The following is a 20,634-nucleotide window of genomic DNA, read 5'->3' on the forward strand; positions in this document are numbered from 1 at the left end:
TTACAGAGAAAAGGGAATCATTTAACCATTAAATAAACCCAATAGGACTGTTCTGCCCCCAATAAGGGGTAATTATATCTTAGTTGGGATCAAGTACAGGTACTGTTTTATTATTACAGAGAAAAGGGAATCATTTAACCATTAAATAAACCCAATAGGACTGTTCTGCCCCCAATAAGGGGTAATTATATCTTAGTTGGGATCAAGTACAGGTACTGTTTTATTATTACAGAGAAAAGGGAATCATTTAACCATTAAATAAACCCAATAGGACTGTTCTGCCCCCAATAAGGGGTAATTATATCTTAGTTGGGATCAAGTACAAGGTACTGTTTTATTATTACAGAGAAAAGGGAATCATTTAACCATTAAATAAACCCAATAGGGCTGTTCTGCCCCCAATAAGGGGTAATTATATCTTAGTTGGGATCAAGTACAGGTACTGTTTTATTATTACAGAGAAAAGGGAATCATTTAACCATTAAATAAACCCAATAGGACTGTTCTGCTGTTCAGGCTTTCCGTAATTCGGAGCTTTCTGGATAATGGGTTTCCGGATAAGGGGTCCGATACCTGTACTATGTGCCGTTGGGTAATTCTAAATAGAAAATTGCCATTTTAAGCAATAAGGGCCGCCCCCTAGGATCATACAATTCATGGTGTGCACAAACAAAGGAAGGACGCACATACATGCTAGGCCACATCAACCACACTACTTCCTGTAATTCCTCATTATTTCCTGTCAGCTGATCTCTGAGGGAGCACAAAATGGTGGCTCAATGTAAAAGATGTAAAAGATTCTTTAATAGGCCACTTAATATGATATAAACTTTCTGTTGGTTAAGTATCTTTTCCTTTAATAATGGTGGCACACCTAATACAATAATAGTTTTAGTAAATGAAGCTTTGCATCTCTTTAATTAATTAATTAGATGTTGGCACAAGTCTCATAAGAATCACTGGGCAATTAACAATGTTTTTCTAGTGCCTTTGTACATTGCTAGATCATTTCGGGAGCATTTACATTTTGTTTGATTTTGTACTTTAATCAATGGATTGTGGATCTTCAACTACTTGCAGTTGCACTACAACAGCATTGTAAAAAAAAAAGTTTTTCTTTACTAGAGACTGCTGGGAGATTTAACATACATTGAAGGGAGAGGCGTGAGTGTGACCACCATGGAGAGACCGATTTCTTGGATAGCAATTCCTTTTCTTCTCAATGTTTTTAAAACAATTTACACTTAGAATGGGGTAGCAAGGGAGATAACAATGAGAGACAACTGAGCAACTCATAAGCTGCCCATAAACAGAACCATTTCATATGTTTTTCAGTAGGTACATGCTGTCCTAACAAGACATAAGCTTGTTATTTTGTTCCCTTAAGATATTAGGAGGTGCCTACTGGGAATCTCCATGTGGTTACCAACACAACACTCAGCATGCACTGAGTCTATGGAGATAAGAATAACTGGTCAAGTTAGGAGGTGCATATCTTACTCCAATACCTCCGATCTTCCTACCTCCTCTAAACTCTTGGGGAAGAGGCATAAATTGCATTAAGTTTCTTTCAGTTAACAAAGCGGAAAAAAAATACCAAAATTCACCACCAGGTGAGGCATGGTCAATGGCGTTTACTATTGTGTTTTGCTGGCAAATCTTTTCCCTCTAGCACCATCTAGAGGCATAATTTAAACTTTAAAATGGTGTCTGGACATAGTGAGACAAAATGTGAAAACTTTCTGGCTGCATCTGTATCTTCCATAATCACAGAAAGGAATGCTTAGAATAATTACAGAGGGAGCCATCCAACTTTCTGCTGCAGAATATGTTTCAAAAGATATTTCCAGATGATATCCCATAATCTAGGTTTATTTTCTTCAGTGTTGTTTCTGAAAGCGCCTAACGAGATTACTTGCGTTAGCACACTGTGACAAAAGGTTGAACGAGTCTAGTTTCGTCGGTACATTGCACTATAATTCTATATAATTTGCCAAGTAGAAGTTATAAAGTGATATGGTACAGTTACTCTGCTGCAAAGTGATCAGTAAATTGCTGGTGCTGCGCAGTTTAATTATACAGTCGGCTCTGTTCACTGACCATATAAACAAACATGCAAGCAATGTTAAAATTAGTGTATTTGCAAAGCAGCCCCTGCACACTTCGATTGTCTTCTTAAAACATTTTAACTATTGCACAGACATACTAATATAGAGCTATAGATATGGAGTCTACAGCAACTCTCTGGGCCCTGGCATATATTCTCATGCACATTGGCCTTTGCATGTTTGTATAAAAGATGTAATTTAAGCCGGTTCAGCCTCCAGAGGCCTCCCTCTACCCTCCTTCCCTGCATTACTGTAACCCCCAAAAGTTGCCTACCTGTTCATAAAAAGCAAAGTAGCTCAGATGGCAGGCCTATCTCATTTTGCTTGGTGTTCTACTCCCAGCAAACTTTCACCAAGAGTCCAGATGATCTGGACATAACTTGTGATGTTACTTTGAAGAGACCATCATGCTGCAGTATTGTACAACCAACCCCTCTACTCCATTTTTTTTATGAAAAGTTAGTGCAAAATAGCCACTACTGGGGGACAGTGTAAAAGTGGGATATCCAGGCCCACTGGAAACTGTAACATCAAGGGTCCACCACCCAAGCTGCTGGGGCCCCCCATGCTGCGAACCCCCAGCCACCGCTGCTGAAAACCCCAGTGCTTTTTAAACTGGTTGCCACCATTGAAACCTCTGCTTATCCTGCCAGGCCAGCCTGGCTAGTAACAGATAAATAGCAACCCTAGTCCCACCAGGACTGGCGCCCACCAGGATTTCTCCTGGTCCAACCCTGGGGTCTGCGTTCAGGAGAGATGAGATGCTTCTGTACATGGCCTAAGCTTTTAAAAAGTAGATGGTTGTCTTAGTTTGGACCTCCATAAAGTGAGAAAGAGATAGAGAAGGAAAGGAAAAGAGGTAAATAAACAACATAGTTAACCCAAACTTAAACCAAAGGCTTTGGACTTGCCACTCAGAAGCTCTGTGCAATCATAAAGCTGTAGCTGTTGGTGACCAATTGGCTGAGCTAATTGTTCGTACACATTGGGTTATGGGCGCAGGCAGTATGTGCAGAGTAACAGCACAGGGGAAACAGGCAGCCATAGACTGAAAGGCAGAAACCACAGACAACCACAGGTTTTGAAGCTTCATTTAGCATTACATTTAGGACACGTTGCAAATGCTCTTTCTGCCCTATAACACAAGTGTCCCTGCAATGGATCAGCCTTCTCAGCACTCTGTATGCATATAAAGTCAGCCCTGAAGCAAGTTGCATCATTATTAAACAATGGGACATATAGTAGTATCATATATGAAGCATCCTTGTGGCTCGGTGTTCTATTCACACAGAACAGCTCACTATATATGGGCCCTGAATGCCTTGCCTGCTAGAGTTTAAATATGCATTAATTACATGGTACAAGGGAAAAGAGAAAAACTGCAAGCTGCAAGTACAACTGTACCAAGCGGTGCATCAAATTTCACAAGAGCTCTTTCAGAAACTCTTAGCAAAACACAATATGAAGAGCCACTTTTCCCCCCCTTCTTCACTAGAGTTAATAGAATTCAGTATGATGTGTTCTTATTTTAACACTAGGTAAGTTTTAGCACTGCAGTCATAATAAAGCTCTATAAATCACAATGGGAGTAGTTCTAGCATGGATGTGAGCGCCAATATAAGAACAGTATTAGCTCATCCCTTTGTGTATTCTCTGTTTTGTTACTCATTTGCTTTGCATTGCTCTCTTTTTAAAGACAACATTGCCCTCTAGTGGTTTTATTGTTACACTTCAGATTTTCCCAGGCAGAAAAATAAACTTTTTTTACCTTTATATATGTCTTAAATTGGTTGCCCCAGTGCTGCTGTGTGTTCCCAATGTGTATATCCCACAATTTATATCATATACACAGGCCTTAATCCATCAGATTAATGGTAGAATTATCCAGTCCCAGCCTTAGAGTGATCCTCAGGCTGCAAAAAGCTACATTATTTGATACATTTTCTACGGGGGGGTATGGGGGTCACAACAGGGACCTCTTGGGGGGTTTGGGGCCTCTGTGTGTGCCAGAGGCTATGGAAGTGACTTTCTCTCATATTTTGTGCAAGTCCAAGAGCACTAAGGGGCACAAGAGATGCCTACGTGCCTTCCCCAGGTTTCTGCACTCCAAAAAGGCTATTTGCACAATGCCCCACGCAATATATATATATGTTCGAGTGCAGAGACCTGTAGACTTCACCCCAAATGGAATGCTGGTAAGTGTGTTACATTCAGAATAAAGAAATACAAATTAAAATAAACCTAATTCTGCCAACACTATAAATGTTGTTGGGTATATATCTCAACAACATCACCACCATGAGCTTCTAATATCCCTGTTTCTTTAATTTAAAGAAACAGGAATCTTTAAGGGCGCAATATACTGACCAAATATAGATTTCAAAACAATTTACGTTTGGTAGGGCTTTTCATGAATTGAAGCTCCCGTGCCTGAGAAAAGCTTTATCTATTCATTCCAGTTATAGTTAGGGAAGCTAAGACTTATTCAGAGCTTCGCTGGCAGTGCCCAGTGCTATAAAGGAACCCAAAGATGCAGAAAAGCAAGGGGCATAAAATCCCATGCCAGTAGACGCTGCCAAACATTACAAGAAAAATGAATGGAATCCCTAAATATAAATAGAATAAATATTGGACAATTAACTCTTTACATCCCACACATTGTAGAGTCTACAGTGTAAAGTGGCATGGTGCCAGTGCAGTAGATTGTACACACCTGGGTCTCTCTGCAATCTATGCCATGTCACTTATTTATTGGCATGAAGGGATCAGTACCCTCTGGCACCCAGCAACATCAGTGCCAATTCATCTGCCTGCTCATAAAAATGCCCTTGGCTTCTATCCTTTTATGTTTTTAATATTTTCCTTGTTCCCAGCATCTTTAGCAGGGTATGGACTGAAGTAGGCTTAAAGGCTTACCTGTTTGCTTTTACTGAACCATAATTTGCTTCCATTTATCACAGCATAGATTTTATTTTTATAACCTTTCAGCTCAAGGTAACCATTTTTCTCAGTGACACAGAGATCTGGGAACTCATAAGGCTCGGATTTTGATGTGCGCAGCAGCGTGTCAATCCAGTCGTCTCTGTCCTCTACGGTAGGATATCAAACAAATAATATCGATTAGAAAGAATATTCGGGTGAAACATACCAAGAAATGATAAATCTCCCCTAATTTGCCATTGGTGAACTCCCAGATTTTGCTGCAAATCCAGGACGCATTGTTACACTCATAAAAACCCAAACGACAGAGGTGCAAAAGTTGCCAAATTGTATCACATGAAACCAAACTGTTGTGATGTGTTACAGCCGGCAGAAAATGCTGATTAAGCAGTAAATGGCTGCAGTACGGGCTCTGAGTGGGAAGAACCAGGTCCAGCGATAGGACATTTATGTTCATTTCTTTTAGCAAATGTTCCTTATTAAACACTGGATAAACTGTGGATTTGGATTTTTCTAACATTAATCACTTTATTAGAAAATCATTTCTAACACATTTTTCTTTTTATGTGAATCTTAAAATAAAATAATGATAAAGTAATAGTGACCAAGGCAGATCAAGAGCACTGGAGAGAACTTACAGGACAAAACATACCCCCCCCCCCTTTTTGATAAGAACGTTGCCACATGGGATTTTAGATGTAAGGAGGTGAAATTAAAATTAGAATTAATATTAATATATATGTTACACTATACTTAGTTTGGCCTCTAGATGGCAACAACCATTACAGTTGGCCTGCAAGGGAGGAAGTCCCTTACGGGAGCTTCTAGAAGGAAGTGCATCATTTCAGCACATCCTCTTTATGGTCCGGCAACACCTGTGTATAGAGAGACAGGCGCCACTGAGTTAAACCAGGTGGTGACCAGTTCCTTGCTAGGCTAGACAGAGAAGCAGAGGGTGATAACTAGCTCACTTTAGGAGTGAGAGCTAGACAGGACAGCTAGTAAGGGCAGCTCAGAGTTCCCATGAGGAGTCAGTATTTGGTGTAGAACCCCAGGGCAACTGCATGCCAGACAAGAAGCGTGAGTAGGATAAGGGGCAGGGTAGCTGCTGCCATGGGGTGAGTTGAGTAACCATCCTCAGGTAAATCCAAATTTAAAAGAAGCGGCAAAAAGCTGGTTTGGGGAGCAGCCTGGTAGTGGAGCTCAAGAGTGGGAGACAGCTCAGGTGAAGCTTGGGCACCGTATGGAGACAGGGACCCTGGAAGCTTCAGGGTAAATACACTGTGTGAAAGTGTGTGTGTGACTTCAGTCTGTCCTGCTCTGTATTGTGAGAAGCCTGAAATAAAGTCATTTTTGGTTCAACGCACTACGTTGTGGTCATGGCTACAGTTCACAGTAAAGGCCTTTATCAGTCCCAGGAAGAAAGGGTCCAGCCCAGGGTGCCAACTTTACACACGCACACTTCCTCAGACTGAGACAAAACCATGATGGCCACTTTTCATTCAACCTTTCCTCACCATGTTCCATTGGTATCCATAGTTGGTGGTGTCTAGATTCTCTGAAATGCAGAGGGACTTCAAGTCCCAGACTTAATCACTTCGGAATGGTAAGAGTTCATAGTAAGAGTTCATAGTTTCCTCTCAGTCTAAGGAATCATGCATGTTTGAGTAAAAAAATATATGTATTTATCTTTGACAGTTCACATGCAACTTTTGTTTTATATTTGTCCAACTGGATATGCTCACGTGAAAAGGGAGGGGGGTGGTTATTTTTCTTTGAAATGTAACATTAACTGATGCATGAAAATGTAGAGTCGATGGTAGGAACAACTAGAAACATTAAAAAAAAAAAACCCACCCTGTGTTCATCCACAGTGTTTCTGGGGGTCTCGGCATTCAATAAACAATGGGAGTCCTGTAAGATCCTCACTGGTTAGTAAGCAGTTTTATCAAAGATGATTTATTGCTTTTTTATTGTTTTTGTGTTATTTTAACTCTTCCATTAGGGTTTATTTATTTGCTTACCAAAGGGTTCTTTGCAAGGGAATATACCATCCCCCCATTAACCCTGCTAATTTGATTCCTTCCTGCCTTTTACATTTTTTTAAAAAAATTTGGTTAAAATTGGCTTCTTGGCAAGAAACCTGCTGATTCTTTATACATGTAAAGCTGCATCTCATACATCTGAAAAACCCAAACTGATCAGAGAGCGCAGGGCTCTGAGTGAATCCTCCTTTCAGTCTCTGAGAATAATTACAGCCTAGAAAGGATTTTATTTTTTTATCAAACAGAGGTTACCGATTGTCAGGAATTTTTAAAAATACATCATGACAGAGCAATCGTGGCCACATTTACAGCCACCTTAATTCAGTTCAGTGTATTTAGTAGATGAAATGTGTGTCATCTTATTTTATATCTGCCCCAGCTGAACAACTGCCATTGTATGAAATCTCAGTCCCGCCCTTTACCTTCCTTCTCTGTGCGAAACACAAACGTCCTCTGCACGGTGACCACTTCAAATTTGCTCTCTCCCATTTTGTTCACTTTTGTTATGGCAGGCAGAGAAATCTTCCCCTTCGAAAACATATCCTAAATTCAAAAAAGGTAGAACATGAGGATATTACATAGTCAATATTTGTGTTAAAAACATTGCTAATTTGATGCCAAAAATTTGAGCCTGTGAGAGTCACCAAGGACCATATGAGGGACCTGATACGCCCTATTCCCACCACAATTATTAAGCCACCATGACTAACCTGGGCAAGTAAGGCCACAGCTTTGTTAACTATTTCAGTGAACAACAAGACATCAGTTGTTATTCATGATGCCCCGTGCAGCTGGCAGGAAAGATGAACCCATTTGTACAAAGCAGACTCCATTACAAGATTTGATCCACAGTCACAGTGAGTGGATTCACAAATGTTAACCAGGCCAGTTTAACAACCCAGCCCCAGAATAACTGCATCCCTTTGGGTCCATCATTTAGGCAAATGGATTAACTGTTTCTGACTAAGGTGGTTATGACTAGGCCATTCGAGAATTCTCTCCGACCATACACAGCATGACCACCATTCCATTGTTATTTGAAATATTTGCCTGAATGGACAGAAAGGTTACAAGGGGCTATACATGGTATGGGGCATCGGCAGGTTATATTTTCAAAACTGCTGATCGCTAAACCTATTGATATCCATAGTACAGCTATGGGACCTGTTATCCAGAATGCTCGGGACCAAGGGTATTCCGGATAAGGGGTCTTTCCGTAATTTGGATCCCCATACCTTAAGTCTACTAAAAAAAATCAATAAACCATTAATTAAACTCAATAGTTTTGTTCTGCCTCCAATAAGGATTAATTATATCTTAGTTGGGATCAGTTACAAAGTACTGTGTTATTATTACAGAGAAAAAAATGACTCCATTTTAATCAAATAATTCAGATTTTGAAAATAGATTTCCTGTGGGAGACAGGCTTTCTGTAATTCGGAGCTTTCTGGATAACGGGTTTCCAGATCCCATACCTGTACATAAATATCGGTTTTGCCCAGTTTTATGGGTACACGTATGACCATCTTCAGGTGGTTTCTTATACCTTCCCCTTGATCTTAGTAAAATATTTTTGACCTTGATGAATGTTAAAACACAGACTACCTGTACCTTTTTGCATTTACTTGGCTTCATAAATTCATATCCATCAATATTCAGATTATCATTCAACCTCTGGATATCTCTTTTCATGAATCTTTGTTCATTTCCAAAGTAGCTGAGTGTAATATAAAAATCAGCTCAGAGTCTCTTATAATTACATATTATTATTTCATAATGGAAATCTAATACAAATCCCTAGCCTTATAACCTATTCAGATGATGGTTTTTATTGCATGACTCCAAGGTTTTATCTTCAGAACACATAACCTCAAGTGCCCGTTGGAAGTATTGGCACCAACTGATACATAGTCTAATACCATTGTTCTTTAGTTAGGTAACTGTAATGGATTAATGGCACTTGTAAGCATTCAGAATGTAAGAAAAAGCTATAGTTTTTATATTAGAATTGTGTCTCAGGTAGAAACATTGAATGTAACCTTAATTCCCTCATTGTTTACAGAAGCCTTTGAGACAAGTTTTTCCATTAATATATAGGAAGAAGTTATGTTTCCTTACCCGGTCATTGTTATAGTAGGAAAGATGCATTCCGTCAACTTTTACCCATCTCTTTTGAAATATGCCACTTCTGAAAAATAGATAAATTATTTACTTCCATGCTTGTCATATGTAAGTGAATTCTGAATAGAAAATACAAGTGTATATTATGTAGAATCACATTGGAAACACATGTAGAGTGTTGGTCCTCATTGTAATATAAAGAAATGAATAGAAAGGGATTTTATGTTTATTAATCTGCCTGTTCAGCTCATAAATATATATTATTAAGCATTTTCTGATGAAATATCAGGGATGTTTCAAAGTGTGAATTTAACGGTAATCCTAAATGAGAATAGCAATTAGCTGCTTCACAGTTCTTGAAGGTGTGTGTATGCTTGTGCTCATGTAGAATTGCATGCTAAGCCATGCTAAATATAATAGTTGCCCACATTTGCTTACTTTTTGAAAAATAAAGTATAATAGTATCCTTATAGGGTCATATGTAACCTCTCCTAAAGGCAATTATTACATTTGAGCATCAGTGGGTATCCAAAGTCGCTCAGAGTTTCAACCTACTTTGTGTGGCTTCAGAAAAACAAAGCCATGCGTTGGCCTTTCCACCAGTGATTCTCTTTGATGCCGGTGGAAAGGCATTTTGGGGAGATTAGTCTCCCTTGGAAGCAGAGAGGTAGCAATGCATTGCACTTGACATTATGTGTGCAGGGAATTGTGGGATTGGGAGGATGCAGGCTGAAGGCAGGCTGAGGACAGTTGACTACTCTTACATTTTATTTGAGTCTCAACTCAACTGCATGTACTGTACATTCAGTTTTACAGAAATTATGTCTTAAAAACTACATGATACAAGGAAGCAAAAAATATGATCTCACCGATGAGGTGACAGTTTTTCCAGCCACCCTGTTTTTGCTGGCATGGTTGATGGCCCATAAAAGCATGCGTAGGGTGAAATTTCACTTTCCGCACCTTCCAATTCAGAGCTAGTGCCACTGTCAGTGTGCAAACTGGCAGCCGGATCGGGTGTCATGCCAATGCCTCTGTTTACTCTTAACTCACGGGTGCATTCTTCCATTGTTGAATATATAGATTCTTCCGATATCTGATCCCCCGGTGGAGGTGGAGACCCATTGTTAGCAGATAGAGAACCACATGAAGTGCTGTTAAGGTAAAACAAAGACTTTCGAAATTGCAAAAAACTGTCTCCATTTTTAATTTCCAGTTGGCCAGCATAGGCAATATCAGAAATGTAACGTTTCTGATTGTGAAAGTCAGAGCAAACAGGAAAAGCAGATATTTTTTATACTTTATATAGCAGTGTAAGCGCTCACAGGAATACTGAAAACAGTGGCATCCTCTAGAGGCATGTTGCAGCAATGTTTAACATTCCACTGAAGCTAGCATGTTGCCTTTTCCCTCCCAGAGATAATAAAGGATTGGCTTCTATTACAGCAAGTACAAACTATAATCAGGCACTTTGAAATCTTTTGCAACAAAATCAATAAATATGAACTCTGTTCCATTGTAGATGAAGCTACAGTATAAAATACAAGAACTGCTATTTTCTGCAGTATAGAGTGTTGAAAAGCTTAATATGATAAACACTATAAAGCCGCTGCTGAGCACAAAACATAATTCCAAGGAAATTAAATGTGAATATTACACTAAATGTGCTCAAACCAGTCCCTGATCCAATAAATAGTTCTTTTTTCTCCAGTGCCTGCAAGTAGACTTTGTCTTTAAAGTTGAAGTAAACCTTGTAGTGGAGATCAGCACGCAGCAGCATGCATAAACAATGCCATTCAAAGTCATTTCATGGAATTAATACTGTTATCTATTGGCAAGCAGCATGCTGTGAATTTCCAACCATTCATGAGGTTCTCACAGGTTTTCTGACTCAGTGCTAATCGATATATATTATCTGGTCTCTCATTAGGTTCTCAAGCAATGACGGAAGGTATTAATATCATAACAGAGACCCGGGTGTAGCACCTAAATTATAAATTCCACTCAAAAGGATAAAACATGTCAAGCCATAACTCAGTTGTAGATATTAACTGTGATTCGGCTATTCTGTAAATATCTGGATCAAACTGATGCATTCCTATTGGGCACGAATACCCTCAATATGGTGGACACATCACATTTGAAATAGGAGTGATGTAGAAATGAGAAATGATGTTGTGACCCTGCATTTTGTTATTGGAGAATGCAGGAGAGGCCTAAAAGATAGTTGTAGTAGTCAGAGGGGGAAATGTAACTTGATCAAACTAAACTGTGCTTAGCTTCTCCTAGACATTAGCTTCTCCTTAAAGATGGGTCATTATTAGTGATGAGCAAATTATTTCGCCAGGCATGGATTCACAGTGAATTTCCGCATTTCAAATTGTTTAGCGAAACTTCTGTGAAAATTTGCTGCGGAAAAATTAGTTGCGTGTCAAATTGGGTGCAGTTGCATTAAAAAAAGGGCGCAGTCACGACAAAAGAAAGACGCAGGCAACAAAAAAAAAAGGAAAAAAAATTGTGCAACAAATGCGTTTCGTGAATTTTTTGCCTTTTTGCAAATTTTCTTGTTTCACGAATTTTATGGCGAAACGAAACGGGACAGATTCGCTCATCACTAGTCATTATAGGCATTTTAGAGAAGGAATTGGCCTAGAGGTTAAGTGATCAGCCTTTGATGTGGGCTCTAATGCTAGAAACTCTTGTTCAATTCCCTGTGGCAACTCTTTGTGAGCCTAAACAAGTCATTTGCCCCCAAATGTCATAAATGGCGCTGGGGGATATGGCACAGAATTATTCGTACGGTGAACCTATTTGCCCTGCCTGTGTTTATATTTGTAAAGCTGGACAAGACTGGTGCATTTAATGTGCAAACATAATTGCTAAATATTTATTCGCAGTGCGAATGTCCATAAAGCTTTTTAATTATGGCATATTTGCTAATTGCGAATATTGATATGTTAGTTATGCCACAACTTTAGTGGCAGAAAAAATATCCGCTTAACAAAAATCCGCTAAACACAGACACTTTATATTCACAAAGAGAAAATGGGTGCTATATTCCCGCATAACAAACACAGACAGAGGGCATGCTCATCAAATTGCAAACTTATTTGTGAAATTTTGTGCGCAATTCACATTTCTACTGTACAGCGCTGCGTACATAAGTAGCAATTTATAAATAAAGATATACATACATACATTTCACTGAGATTTGCAAATAAAGCAAACATGGGCACAGCAGTGCAAAATGTAATGGAAAACATTCACAAACAACCATTTGTGTATAAAATGTGCACCGCACAAACTTAAAATTTAACTTATACTTATAAATGACTCCCACTAAGTTTGCCCAATAGCCATAACAGATAGTAACCAATAACGCTGATTGGTTGTTATCGGTTACTGCTCCTGGGCAAAATTATGAGTTATGGAGTAGCTGTGACCCATGGAAACCAATAATACTGATTGGTTGGTTGGTCTTCATTTTTTATTATTTGTAGTTTTTTAATGATTTCAAGTTTTGTTCAGTAGCAGCTGTTTAGCAACTATCTGGTTACTAGGGTCTATATTACCTTAGCAACCAGGGAGTGGTTTGAATGGGAGACTGATATATAAATAGGAGAGGACCTGAAAAGAAAATTAAGTAATAAAAAGTAACAATAACAATTAAATTGTAGTAATAGTTTTTGGCTGCTCGGGTCAGTGACCCCTATTTGAAATCTACAAACAGTTAGAAGAAGAGGGCAAATAATTCAAAAACTATTACAAATAAATACTGGAGACCAATTGAAAAGTTGCTTAGAATTGACCATTCTATAACATGCCAAGAGTTAACTTAAAGGAGATCCACCCCTTTAGGACTTTAAAGATTAAAGAAGAAACAGCCTAATAAACCAGCATTCTATCAATATGTGATTGCTAACCCTTGAGTTTGCCTTTAGCTGCAAGAATCTGCAAGAAACTTCTTCAGGACATCTAAGGAGTTAAAGAGCCTTTTCAAGGAAATTCAACTTCACCAACTGCAATTATTTACAGTACTTTTTTTCATCCAATAAAAGATATAGATCAGCCAGCTTTGAATCATTACTCTATTTGATTTCATGCTTGTTTGCCTCTCCGTGCAATTTACAGCTCTTTACATTTGCCTGCCTTGGAATGTTAATTGGCTAAACAATCACTTTAACTGATTGAAAAACTTGTTGCTTCCAGCACCACCTTCCTTACCTTCTTCCCGCACAGGCCCTTTATATGTGCACGTTAGCCCATCTCATTTGTGCTGTTGCTATATATTCACAGCATTTCGGTTCTTCCTCATATAAACTCTGAATTTCCATCCTTTAGCTGTTGGCTTATAATAACTGTCAGGTTACGCTCTTTGCAGCCACTTGTTAGTCGCTAAGCTCTAACCTCTTCTAACACCAATGAAACGTGTGAACTAACCTTACAGCCTTTTCTTCTCTGCCTGCCTTTAGAAAGTTAAAACTATTTGCCATAAAAATAAGATTTTATATGTCGAAAATGTACAGAAACAGGGATCTAAGGTGTCTGGATATCTATAAACATCTGTCCTGAAGGTTATTGTTTTATCTGGCTAAAAAAACATGAAAACAACATATTCTCAGGGTAACTTGAATATGTGATCAGGCTGGGTGCTCAGTGGCGGTTCTGAAAGTCAGCTGGACTGGACAATAGATGCCAGCTCCATGGCCCATAAGCCTTCTTTGTGCAGAGATGTTTGCCAGGTCCTTGACTAATACAACTTCAGCAGTATGCTACTCCTTTATTCAACATGAGTTCAATGACCAGGACTTGTTGCTTGTTGTTTTAAACATGAAAAGTCTATGGATTTTGTTATTTCTTGTGCTAAATAGGGCAACAGAGAGATAGAAGCTACTCTACCTGTTTAGTTCTTGCAAGATCAATAATTAGATTCTCAGTGCGCAGATAACCCTCCTGCATAATGGACTCCTGCTTATCTATGCACTGGGAATATAATTATCAAGCTCACAAGGACAGACATGGAGTAACTTTAGTTTCCCAGTTTGCCCCTTTTAGCTCAAGAAATAACAATAACCATAGATTTTTGTGGTTTAAGGACATGTAAACCTTACATCTCCCCACCCAAACTACACCATTTGTCATGCATATACAGGTATAGGACCCATTATCCAGAATGCTCGGGACCAAGGGTATTACGGATAAAGGATTTTTCCATAATTTGGATCTCCATACCTTAAGTTACTAAAAAAATCAATAAAACATTAATTAAACCCAATAGGATTGTTTTGCATCAAATAAGGATTATTTATATCTTAGTTGGGATCAAGTACAGGTACTGTTTTATTATTACAGAGAAAAGGGAATCATTTAACCATTAAATAAACCCAATAGGGCTGTTCTGCCCCCAATAAGGGGTAATTATATCTTAGTTGGGATCAAGTACAGGTACTGTTTTATTATTACAGAGAAAAGGGAATCATTTAACCATTAAATAAACCCAATAGGGCTGTTCTGCCCCCAATAAGGATTAATTATATCTTAGTTGGGATCAAGTACAGGTACTGTTTTATTATTACAGAGAAAAAGGAAATCAATTAAAAAAAAATCTGAATCATTTGATTAAAATAGAGTCTATGGGAGATGGGCTTTCCGTAATTTGGAGCTTTCTGGATAACGGGTTTCCGAATAAGGGATCCCCTCTGTTCCTCAGCACCATCACATGTTTCTAAAAGAAATAGCAGTTTTTACTCTGACACAAAGGGGCAGATTTACTAAAACTCCATAATTTCTCATTTCTTTTTATTTTTAAATTTGACTAAATTTGTTTTTCCGAATGTCTGGTACTTACTAGGAAAAAGTCGCTCCAAGAAAAGTTGCAAAAAACTAGACTTTTCCGAATTGTTTCTACAAAAATCCCAACAATTCGAAAAAGTTGCGATTTTTGGACAAATACCAGCAAAATCTCTTAAGTTTTGAGACAAAAAAAAAATCTTCAAGGAAAGGGTAGAAACTTCTTCCATTGATTTCTACATGAACTTGGCAAGTTTGATCTGGTGAATTGTTGAATTTGAATTTTAGTGGTTTAGACGCATAGTAAATGTCAGAAAAGTTGCAGCGGTTTTTCTCTGGGACTTTTTAAAAAAAAATTTGAATCGAGTTTAAAATTAAAAATGAGCCCCATAGTGTCAAGCTGGCCATACACACTGTTTGAGCCTCCTGTCAGTATTGTATCTGCAAATTGGTTGTAGAGGTCTTTATAGTAAGTACAGAAGGTCCCGGCAATACCTTCAGGGGTGAATATGTGGCCCTGGGCTGTGTGTATTATTTGTGGTATCTGCATTGTATGCTGGACCTTTCATTTTTTTTTGCCAGCAGTCTGTGGGGTCTGTTGGATTTTTCAGAATATACAGTATTTGCTTGTATCCAGTTAGAAGTTTATCTGTGTCTATGATTTTTAGGTCTTTCAGGGCGTTTCTTAGGGAGATGACTTTTGCAAGGGTGTGAATTGTTGGAGTTGGTAAGTATCATTTCCATGTTAGCTGAAGCTCATTTTCAAGAATCTGGGTCTGAAACAGCTTTACTGCCATTGTTTGTGCTATGCATTCCCCCTGATTACTGCCTTATGGGTTTCCCATAGTGGGTTAAGAGAGTCCACGACGAGTCATTAAATTGGAAATATTTACTGATAGTTGTTTTTCATTTATCTCTTGTGGGGAGCCACTTCCGCACACACTCGTTAAGTCTCAAAGGGGGTTTTACAAGGGGGTAGGGGGCCTAAGCATAGGAAGATTTCAACACAGCTGCCTGGTGCATGTAGTATGGCTGGCTGCGCAGCCCAGCCTCTCATGTAGGGCCTCTAGCTGTGCCAAGAGTATATCAGCTGTTATTGAGGGCTGTGCAATGCTAGATTGGGGCCACCTGTAAGTAAGGCGGTGCATCCATCTCTGCAGGCTGTCCTCTTGGCGTCTCTATCACCAGATTTGCACGGAGCTAGCCCAATGTGTGCCCATTTCCTGTCTCACCATGCTCCGCCGCCCAGCCAGCTGCCCAATTTAAGCTTTTCTCAATTAAAAAAGTCTTGACCATTCAAAAGAAAAAATCAAATAATAACCTTCTTTAGAAGGTTTTTAAAATGAATTTTTACTGCAACTTAATAACAGGGTCACATAAATGTGCTAATGATTAAAGGGAAAAAATGCAGCAATGGTGAAAAAACTTGCACATTGCACACTGAAATATTAATGTGTATTCATCTCAATTCAATGCAATGCATCTACTCTCTTTTCTAAATGATATAAGAAAATGACTCTACCTTGCATTCTTTTCCAAGGATTTTTCATTTTGTTCATGATATGAGGGAAACTGAAATTTATCCCTTGAGGTTTCCTAGAAAAAGAAGCAATGCCATAAAGGTTAATAATACAACATTTACATCATATAATCTTATTATGAAAAATAAACATGAAAGTTTGTATCATAAAAATAAAAAAAAACAGCCTTTATACAGACATCACCAACTGTGATAGTTGAGTGTTGATACTGTTGTTCTATTAAAGCTACGGAAAAGCTAGCGTTCTTGTTAGTAACACATATGCTTCATTTTAACAGGTGTATTTATTTTGATGCTTATTTGATGTTAGTGCTCGATTCAATGTCTCAAAACTCCTTATGGTTTATTCCTGAAATACAGCTTCTTTATAGAATGTAACTAAACAAGGATAGCCTTTTTGTATGAACCTGAACTACCAGGGTCCTCAGCTAGCAAGAAGAGAAAAGGGATTGTTATCCCCTACAATGGTGTGTTGAAGTAATCGCCAACAGTAAGGTACAATTCTAGGAAAGGAGAAGAAAAGACATTTTGGCATTTTGCTGCCAATAGATTTGCCACATTAGTGCCACCTAGAACAATATATTTATTCTGCAGAAAGCATTACCATACCTGAGTAAACAGCCCTAGAAGCTTTCTCTGTTTGCTTAAGATTGCAGCTGACATTTTAGCTTGGTCTTCATAGCTTCCTGCTGTATAGCGCTAGCTGTTATATCTCAGATTACACATTCCTAAGGGAGGGGTAGCGAGTTCTTTGCATTCTTAAGGGAGGGGGGAGCAGGAGAGAGGAGAGAACTGTGCAGACTCTGGCCCTGGGAATGAGAGAGGAAGTCAGACACGTGAAGAACATGTTTACAAAAAAGGAGACAAGAAATCCTTTGTTTCTTTTGATAGAAAATATTCTTCTTGATGAACTGACTTAATGCCTGCAGAATGAAGAATAATTTAACATAGCTACAGCTCCTCTTCACTTCCTAAAGTTGTGAACATTCAGACTGTGAAGCCAAACAAATAAAACAATGGAAAGGTGGCCATATTCTGTATGGTATCTGTCTATTTGGCCAGTGGACTGATTGGTAGAGATGTAGCGAACCTCACAAAAAAAGTTAGTGAACCCGTTCGCGAACTTCCGCCAAAAAGTGCGAACTTTTGCGAACTTTGCGAACCCCATAGACTTCAATGAGAAGGCGAACTTTAAAACCTAGAAAAGCCATTTATGGCCAGAAAACTGATTTTAAAGTTGTTTAAAGGGTGGCACGACCTGGACAGTTGCATGCCGGAGGGGGATCAAGGGCAAAAATCTCTCTGAAAAATACGTTGTTGACACAGCATTGCGTTTTGTGCTGTATTCTTATGGGAGGGGGGAGCAGGAGAGAGGAGAGAACTGTGCAGACTCTGGCCCTGGGAATAAGAGAGGAAGTCAGACACCTCAAGAACATGTTTACAAAAAAGGAGACAAGAAATCCTTTGTTTCTTTTGATAGAGGACTCAGTGCAGCGTTTCTGTGAGTGCTGATGGCTGTATTTACATAGACCTTTCTGATAAAGCTTACTTAGTTTTTACCTTTCCTTCTCCTTTAAAATTAAACTTGATTTCAAATGTAAAACTAAAAACTCAAATGTTTGCTTATTTATTAAAAAATCCAGATATAAAAATGTAATTAAATTAAATCATGGAAAAACTTGAATACCTTAAATTTCTGACTTTACAAGCTTAAAAATAAAAAAAAAACTTGAGAAACTCAAATTAAATTTTTGCCTAGGACAGCTCCCTTCAACTTCTACATGACCTTGCAAGCTATTAAGTGCAAAATTTTTATATTTAGCTTAATAAATACTCGATTTAAAGGAACAGTACCATCAAAAATTTAAAGTGTTTTCAAGTAATTAAAATATAATGTGCTGTTGCCCTGCAAAAAAACTAGCGTTTTTGCTTCAGAAAAGCTACTATATAAATAAGCTGCTGTGTAGCCATGGGGGCAGCCATTCAAGCTGGAAAAAAGGAAAAAAGGCACAAGTTACATAGCAGATAACAAGTAGATAAGCCCCATATAATAAGGGTTTGTCTGTTATCTGCTAAGTAACCTGTGCCTTTTCTCCTTTGAATGGCTGCCTCCATGGCTACACAGCAGCTTACTTATATAAACTATAGTAGTCTTTCTGAGGCAAACACACCAGTTGTAGCAATGCAGGGCAACAGTACATTATATTGTAATTACTTTTATACACTTTCATTTTTTGGTCTTACTGTTCCTTTAAAGTTATAACTCAAGTTTGTGGGGTTTAATATTCGAATCACTGTAAAATTTGAGAGTTGATAAATCAGCCCCTAAGCTGCCTATTCAAATTAGGGATGCACCGAACCCAGTTTTTTGCCGAACTCCCCAACCCAACAGATTTGGCCGAATACTGAAAAGAATCAAAATCATAATAAGCGTAGCACAAGGTGAAATTTTCCCCCCTAACATTTAACCCTTCCCCATGCTAATTAGCATATGCTTATTTAGGCTAATTAGGATTTGGATTCGGTTTGGCCAGGACCGTGGATTTGGCCGAAACCAAACCTGCCAAAAAAAGCCGAATTCTGACCAAATACCAAATCGAATCCTGGATTGGGTGCATCCCTAATTCAAATGCAAGGACTTTTCTTCTGGCAATTATGAAAACTGTGGCAGAGAAAGTTGATCTTTGGGTATTTTAAAAGAATTGTTTTCCAAACTAAAATTTTCAAACACAAAAAAAAATCTTGAAAATAGACAGTATATTTTCAACATTTATGCTGTGTTATTTTGAGGATTTTTTTAAATAGTTGGATTTGTAAATATAAACAATGTCAATTTCATTTTCATTTTTCCAACTGAGTTTTATCATAAATATACTATCAATCAAGAAAAGAAATCATGATTATGAATAAATCTGTGTGATCGAATTTAAAATACATTTCAAAATATTACATTTCCCTCTCCCATATTCATACAAACATATGTTTTAGCAGCTTATCTGCTAGAATAATGCTCTGTTAACCTGATATTAACTTTTATTTCACTCTTAGTACCTCCTAACGAGGTTCTGACACATTGGCCAATCTTAAAGTGAGTTATTAATCCATATAAGTTGATACCATATCAGCAATACAGCACTCTAAAAGCAGCAAAAAAATGTTTCTTAATGATAATTACCCTTATCATGTTTGTCAAGTACAATTTATCAGTTACAACATTTACAAAGCTTTGATCGTGGAAATATAACTGGAAACATTAAAGTGCACAACAATGTGATATACTGTATGAGAAAGTCAATTTAATCATAACTCAAAATATGGCTCTGTGTCAAGTAAAAATGGAAGATAACAATAGGGGCTTAGATCCATAAATAGAAGAAAATCTGTAACTGAAGTAAAAAAAAAAAAAAAAAAAAGATAGCATTGCTCTTAATCTGTTATTAGAGGTAGGAACATTCAAGGCAGACATTGGGACTATTCAAAAATATGGGCGCTAAATTGCATAGGTACAGTTACTAACAAACAATCAGATGTTTGCTTTCAACTGCCATTTATACAGATGCTTGTTTCAGCAGCGTAGGGGGTTTATCACGGTGAGGGCAGTGAGGTTGGGGAATGCCCTTCCTAGTGATGTGGTAATGGCAGATTCTGTTAATGCCTATAAGAGGGGCCTGGATAAGTTCTTGAACAAGCACAGTATCCAAGGCTATTGTGATACTAATATCTACAGGTAGTATTAGTGGTTGTATATATAGTTTATGTATGTGTGACAACATATACAGGTATGGGACCTGTTATCAAGAATGCTCGGGACCTGGGGTCTAAGGGAGTTTTCCATAATTTGGATCTCCATAACTTAAGTCTGCTAAAAATCATTCAAATATTGAGTAAACCCAATAGGCTTGTTTTGTCACCAATAAGTATTAATTATATCTTTATTATTACAGAGAAAAGGGAATCATTTAACCATTAAATAAACCCAATAGGGCTGTTCTGCCCCCAATAAGGGGTAATTATATCTTAGTTGGGATCAAGTACAGGTACTGTTTTATTATTACAGAGAAAAGGGAATCATTTAACCATTAAATAAACC

At 38.1% G+C, this 20,634-nt stretch overlaps 1 protein-coding gene across 2 annotated transcripts in view; it reads right to left on the bottom strand.

Moving 5' to 3' along the window:
- The window catches only part of arap2 (ArfGAP with RhoGAP domain, ankyrin repeat and PH domain 2), a 137,842-nt gene that overhangs the window by 102,986 nt on the left and 14,222 nt on the right, over positions 1-20,634 (bottom strand). For both annotated transcript variants that reach the window (XM_031895360.1, XM_031895359.1), the window contains exons 5-9: positions 16,527-16,600; positions 10,084-10,368; positions 9,212-9,281; positions 7,516-7,636; positions 5,025-5,197 (exon numbers count right to left, since the gene is read on the bottom strand). In XM_031895360.1, coding sequence (XP_031751220.1) covers positions 5,025-5,197; positions 7,516-7,636; positions 9,212-9,281; positions 10,084-10,368; positions 16,527-16,600 — 723 coding nt within the window. The remainder of the gene's footprint in view (positions 1-5,024; positions 5,198-7,515; positions 7,637-9,211; positions 9,282-10,083; positions 10,369-16,526; positions 16,601-20,634) is intronic.

Source organism: Xenopus tropicalis, chromosome 1, assembly GCF_000004195.4.
Source record: "Xenopus tropicalis strain Nigerian chromosome 1, UCB_Xtro_10.0, whole genome shotgun sequence".
Lineage (NCBI taxonomy): Eukaryota > Metazoa > Chordata > Amphibia > Anura > Pipidae > Xenopus > Xenopus tropicalis.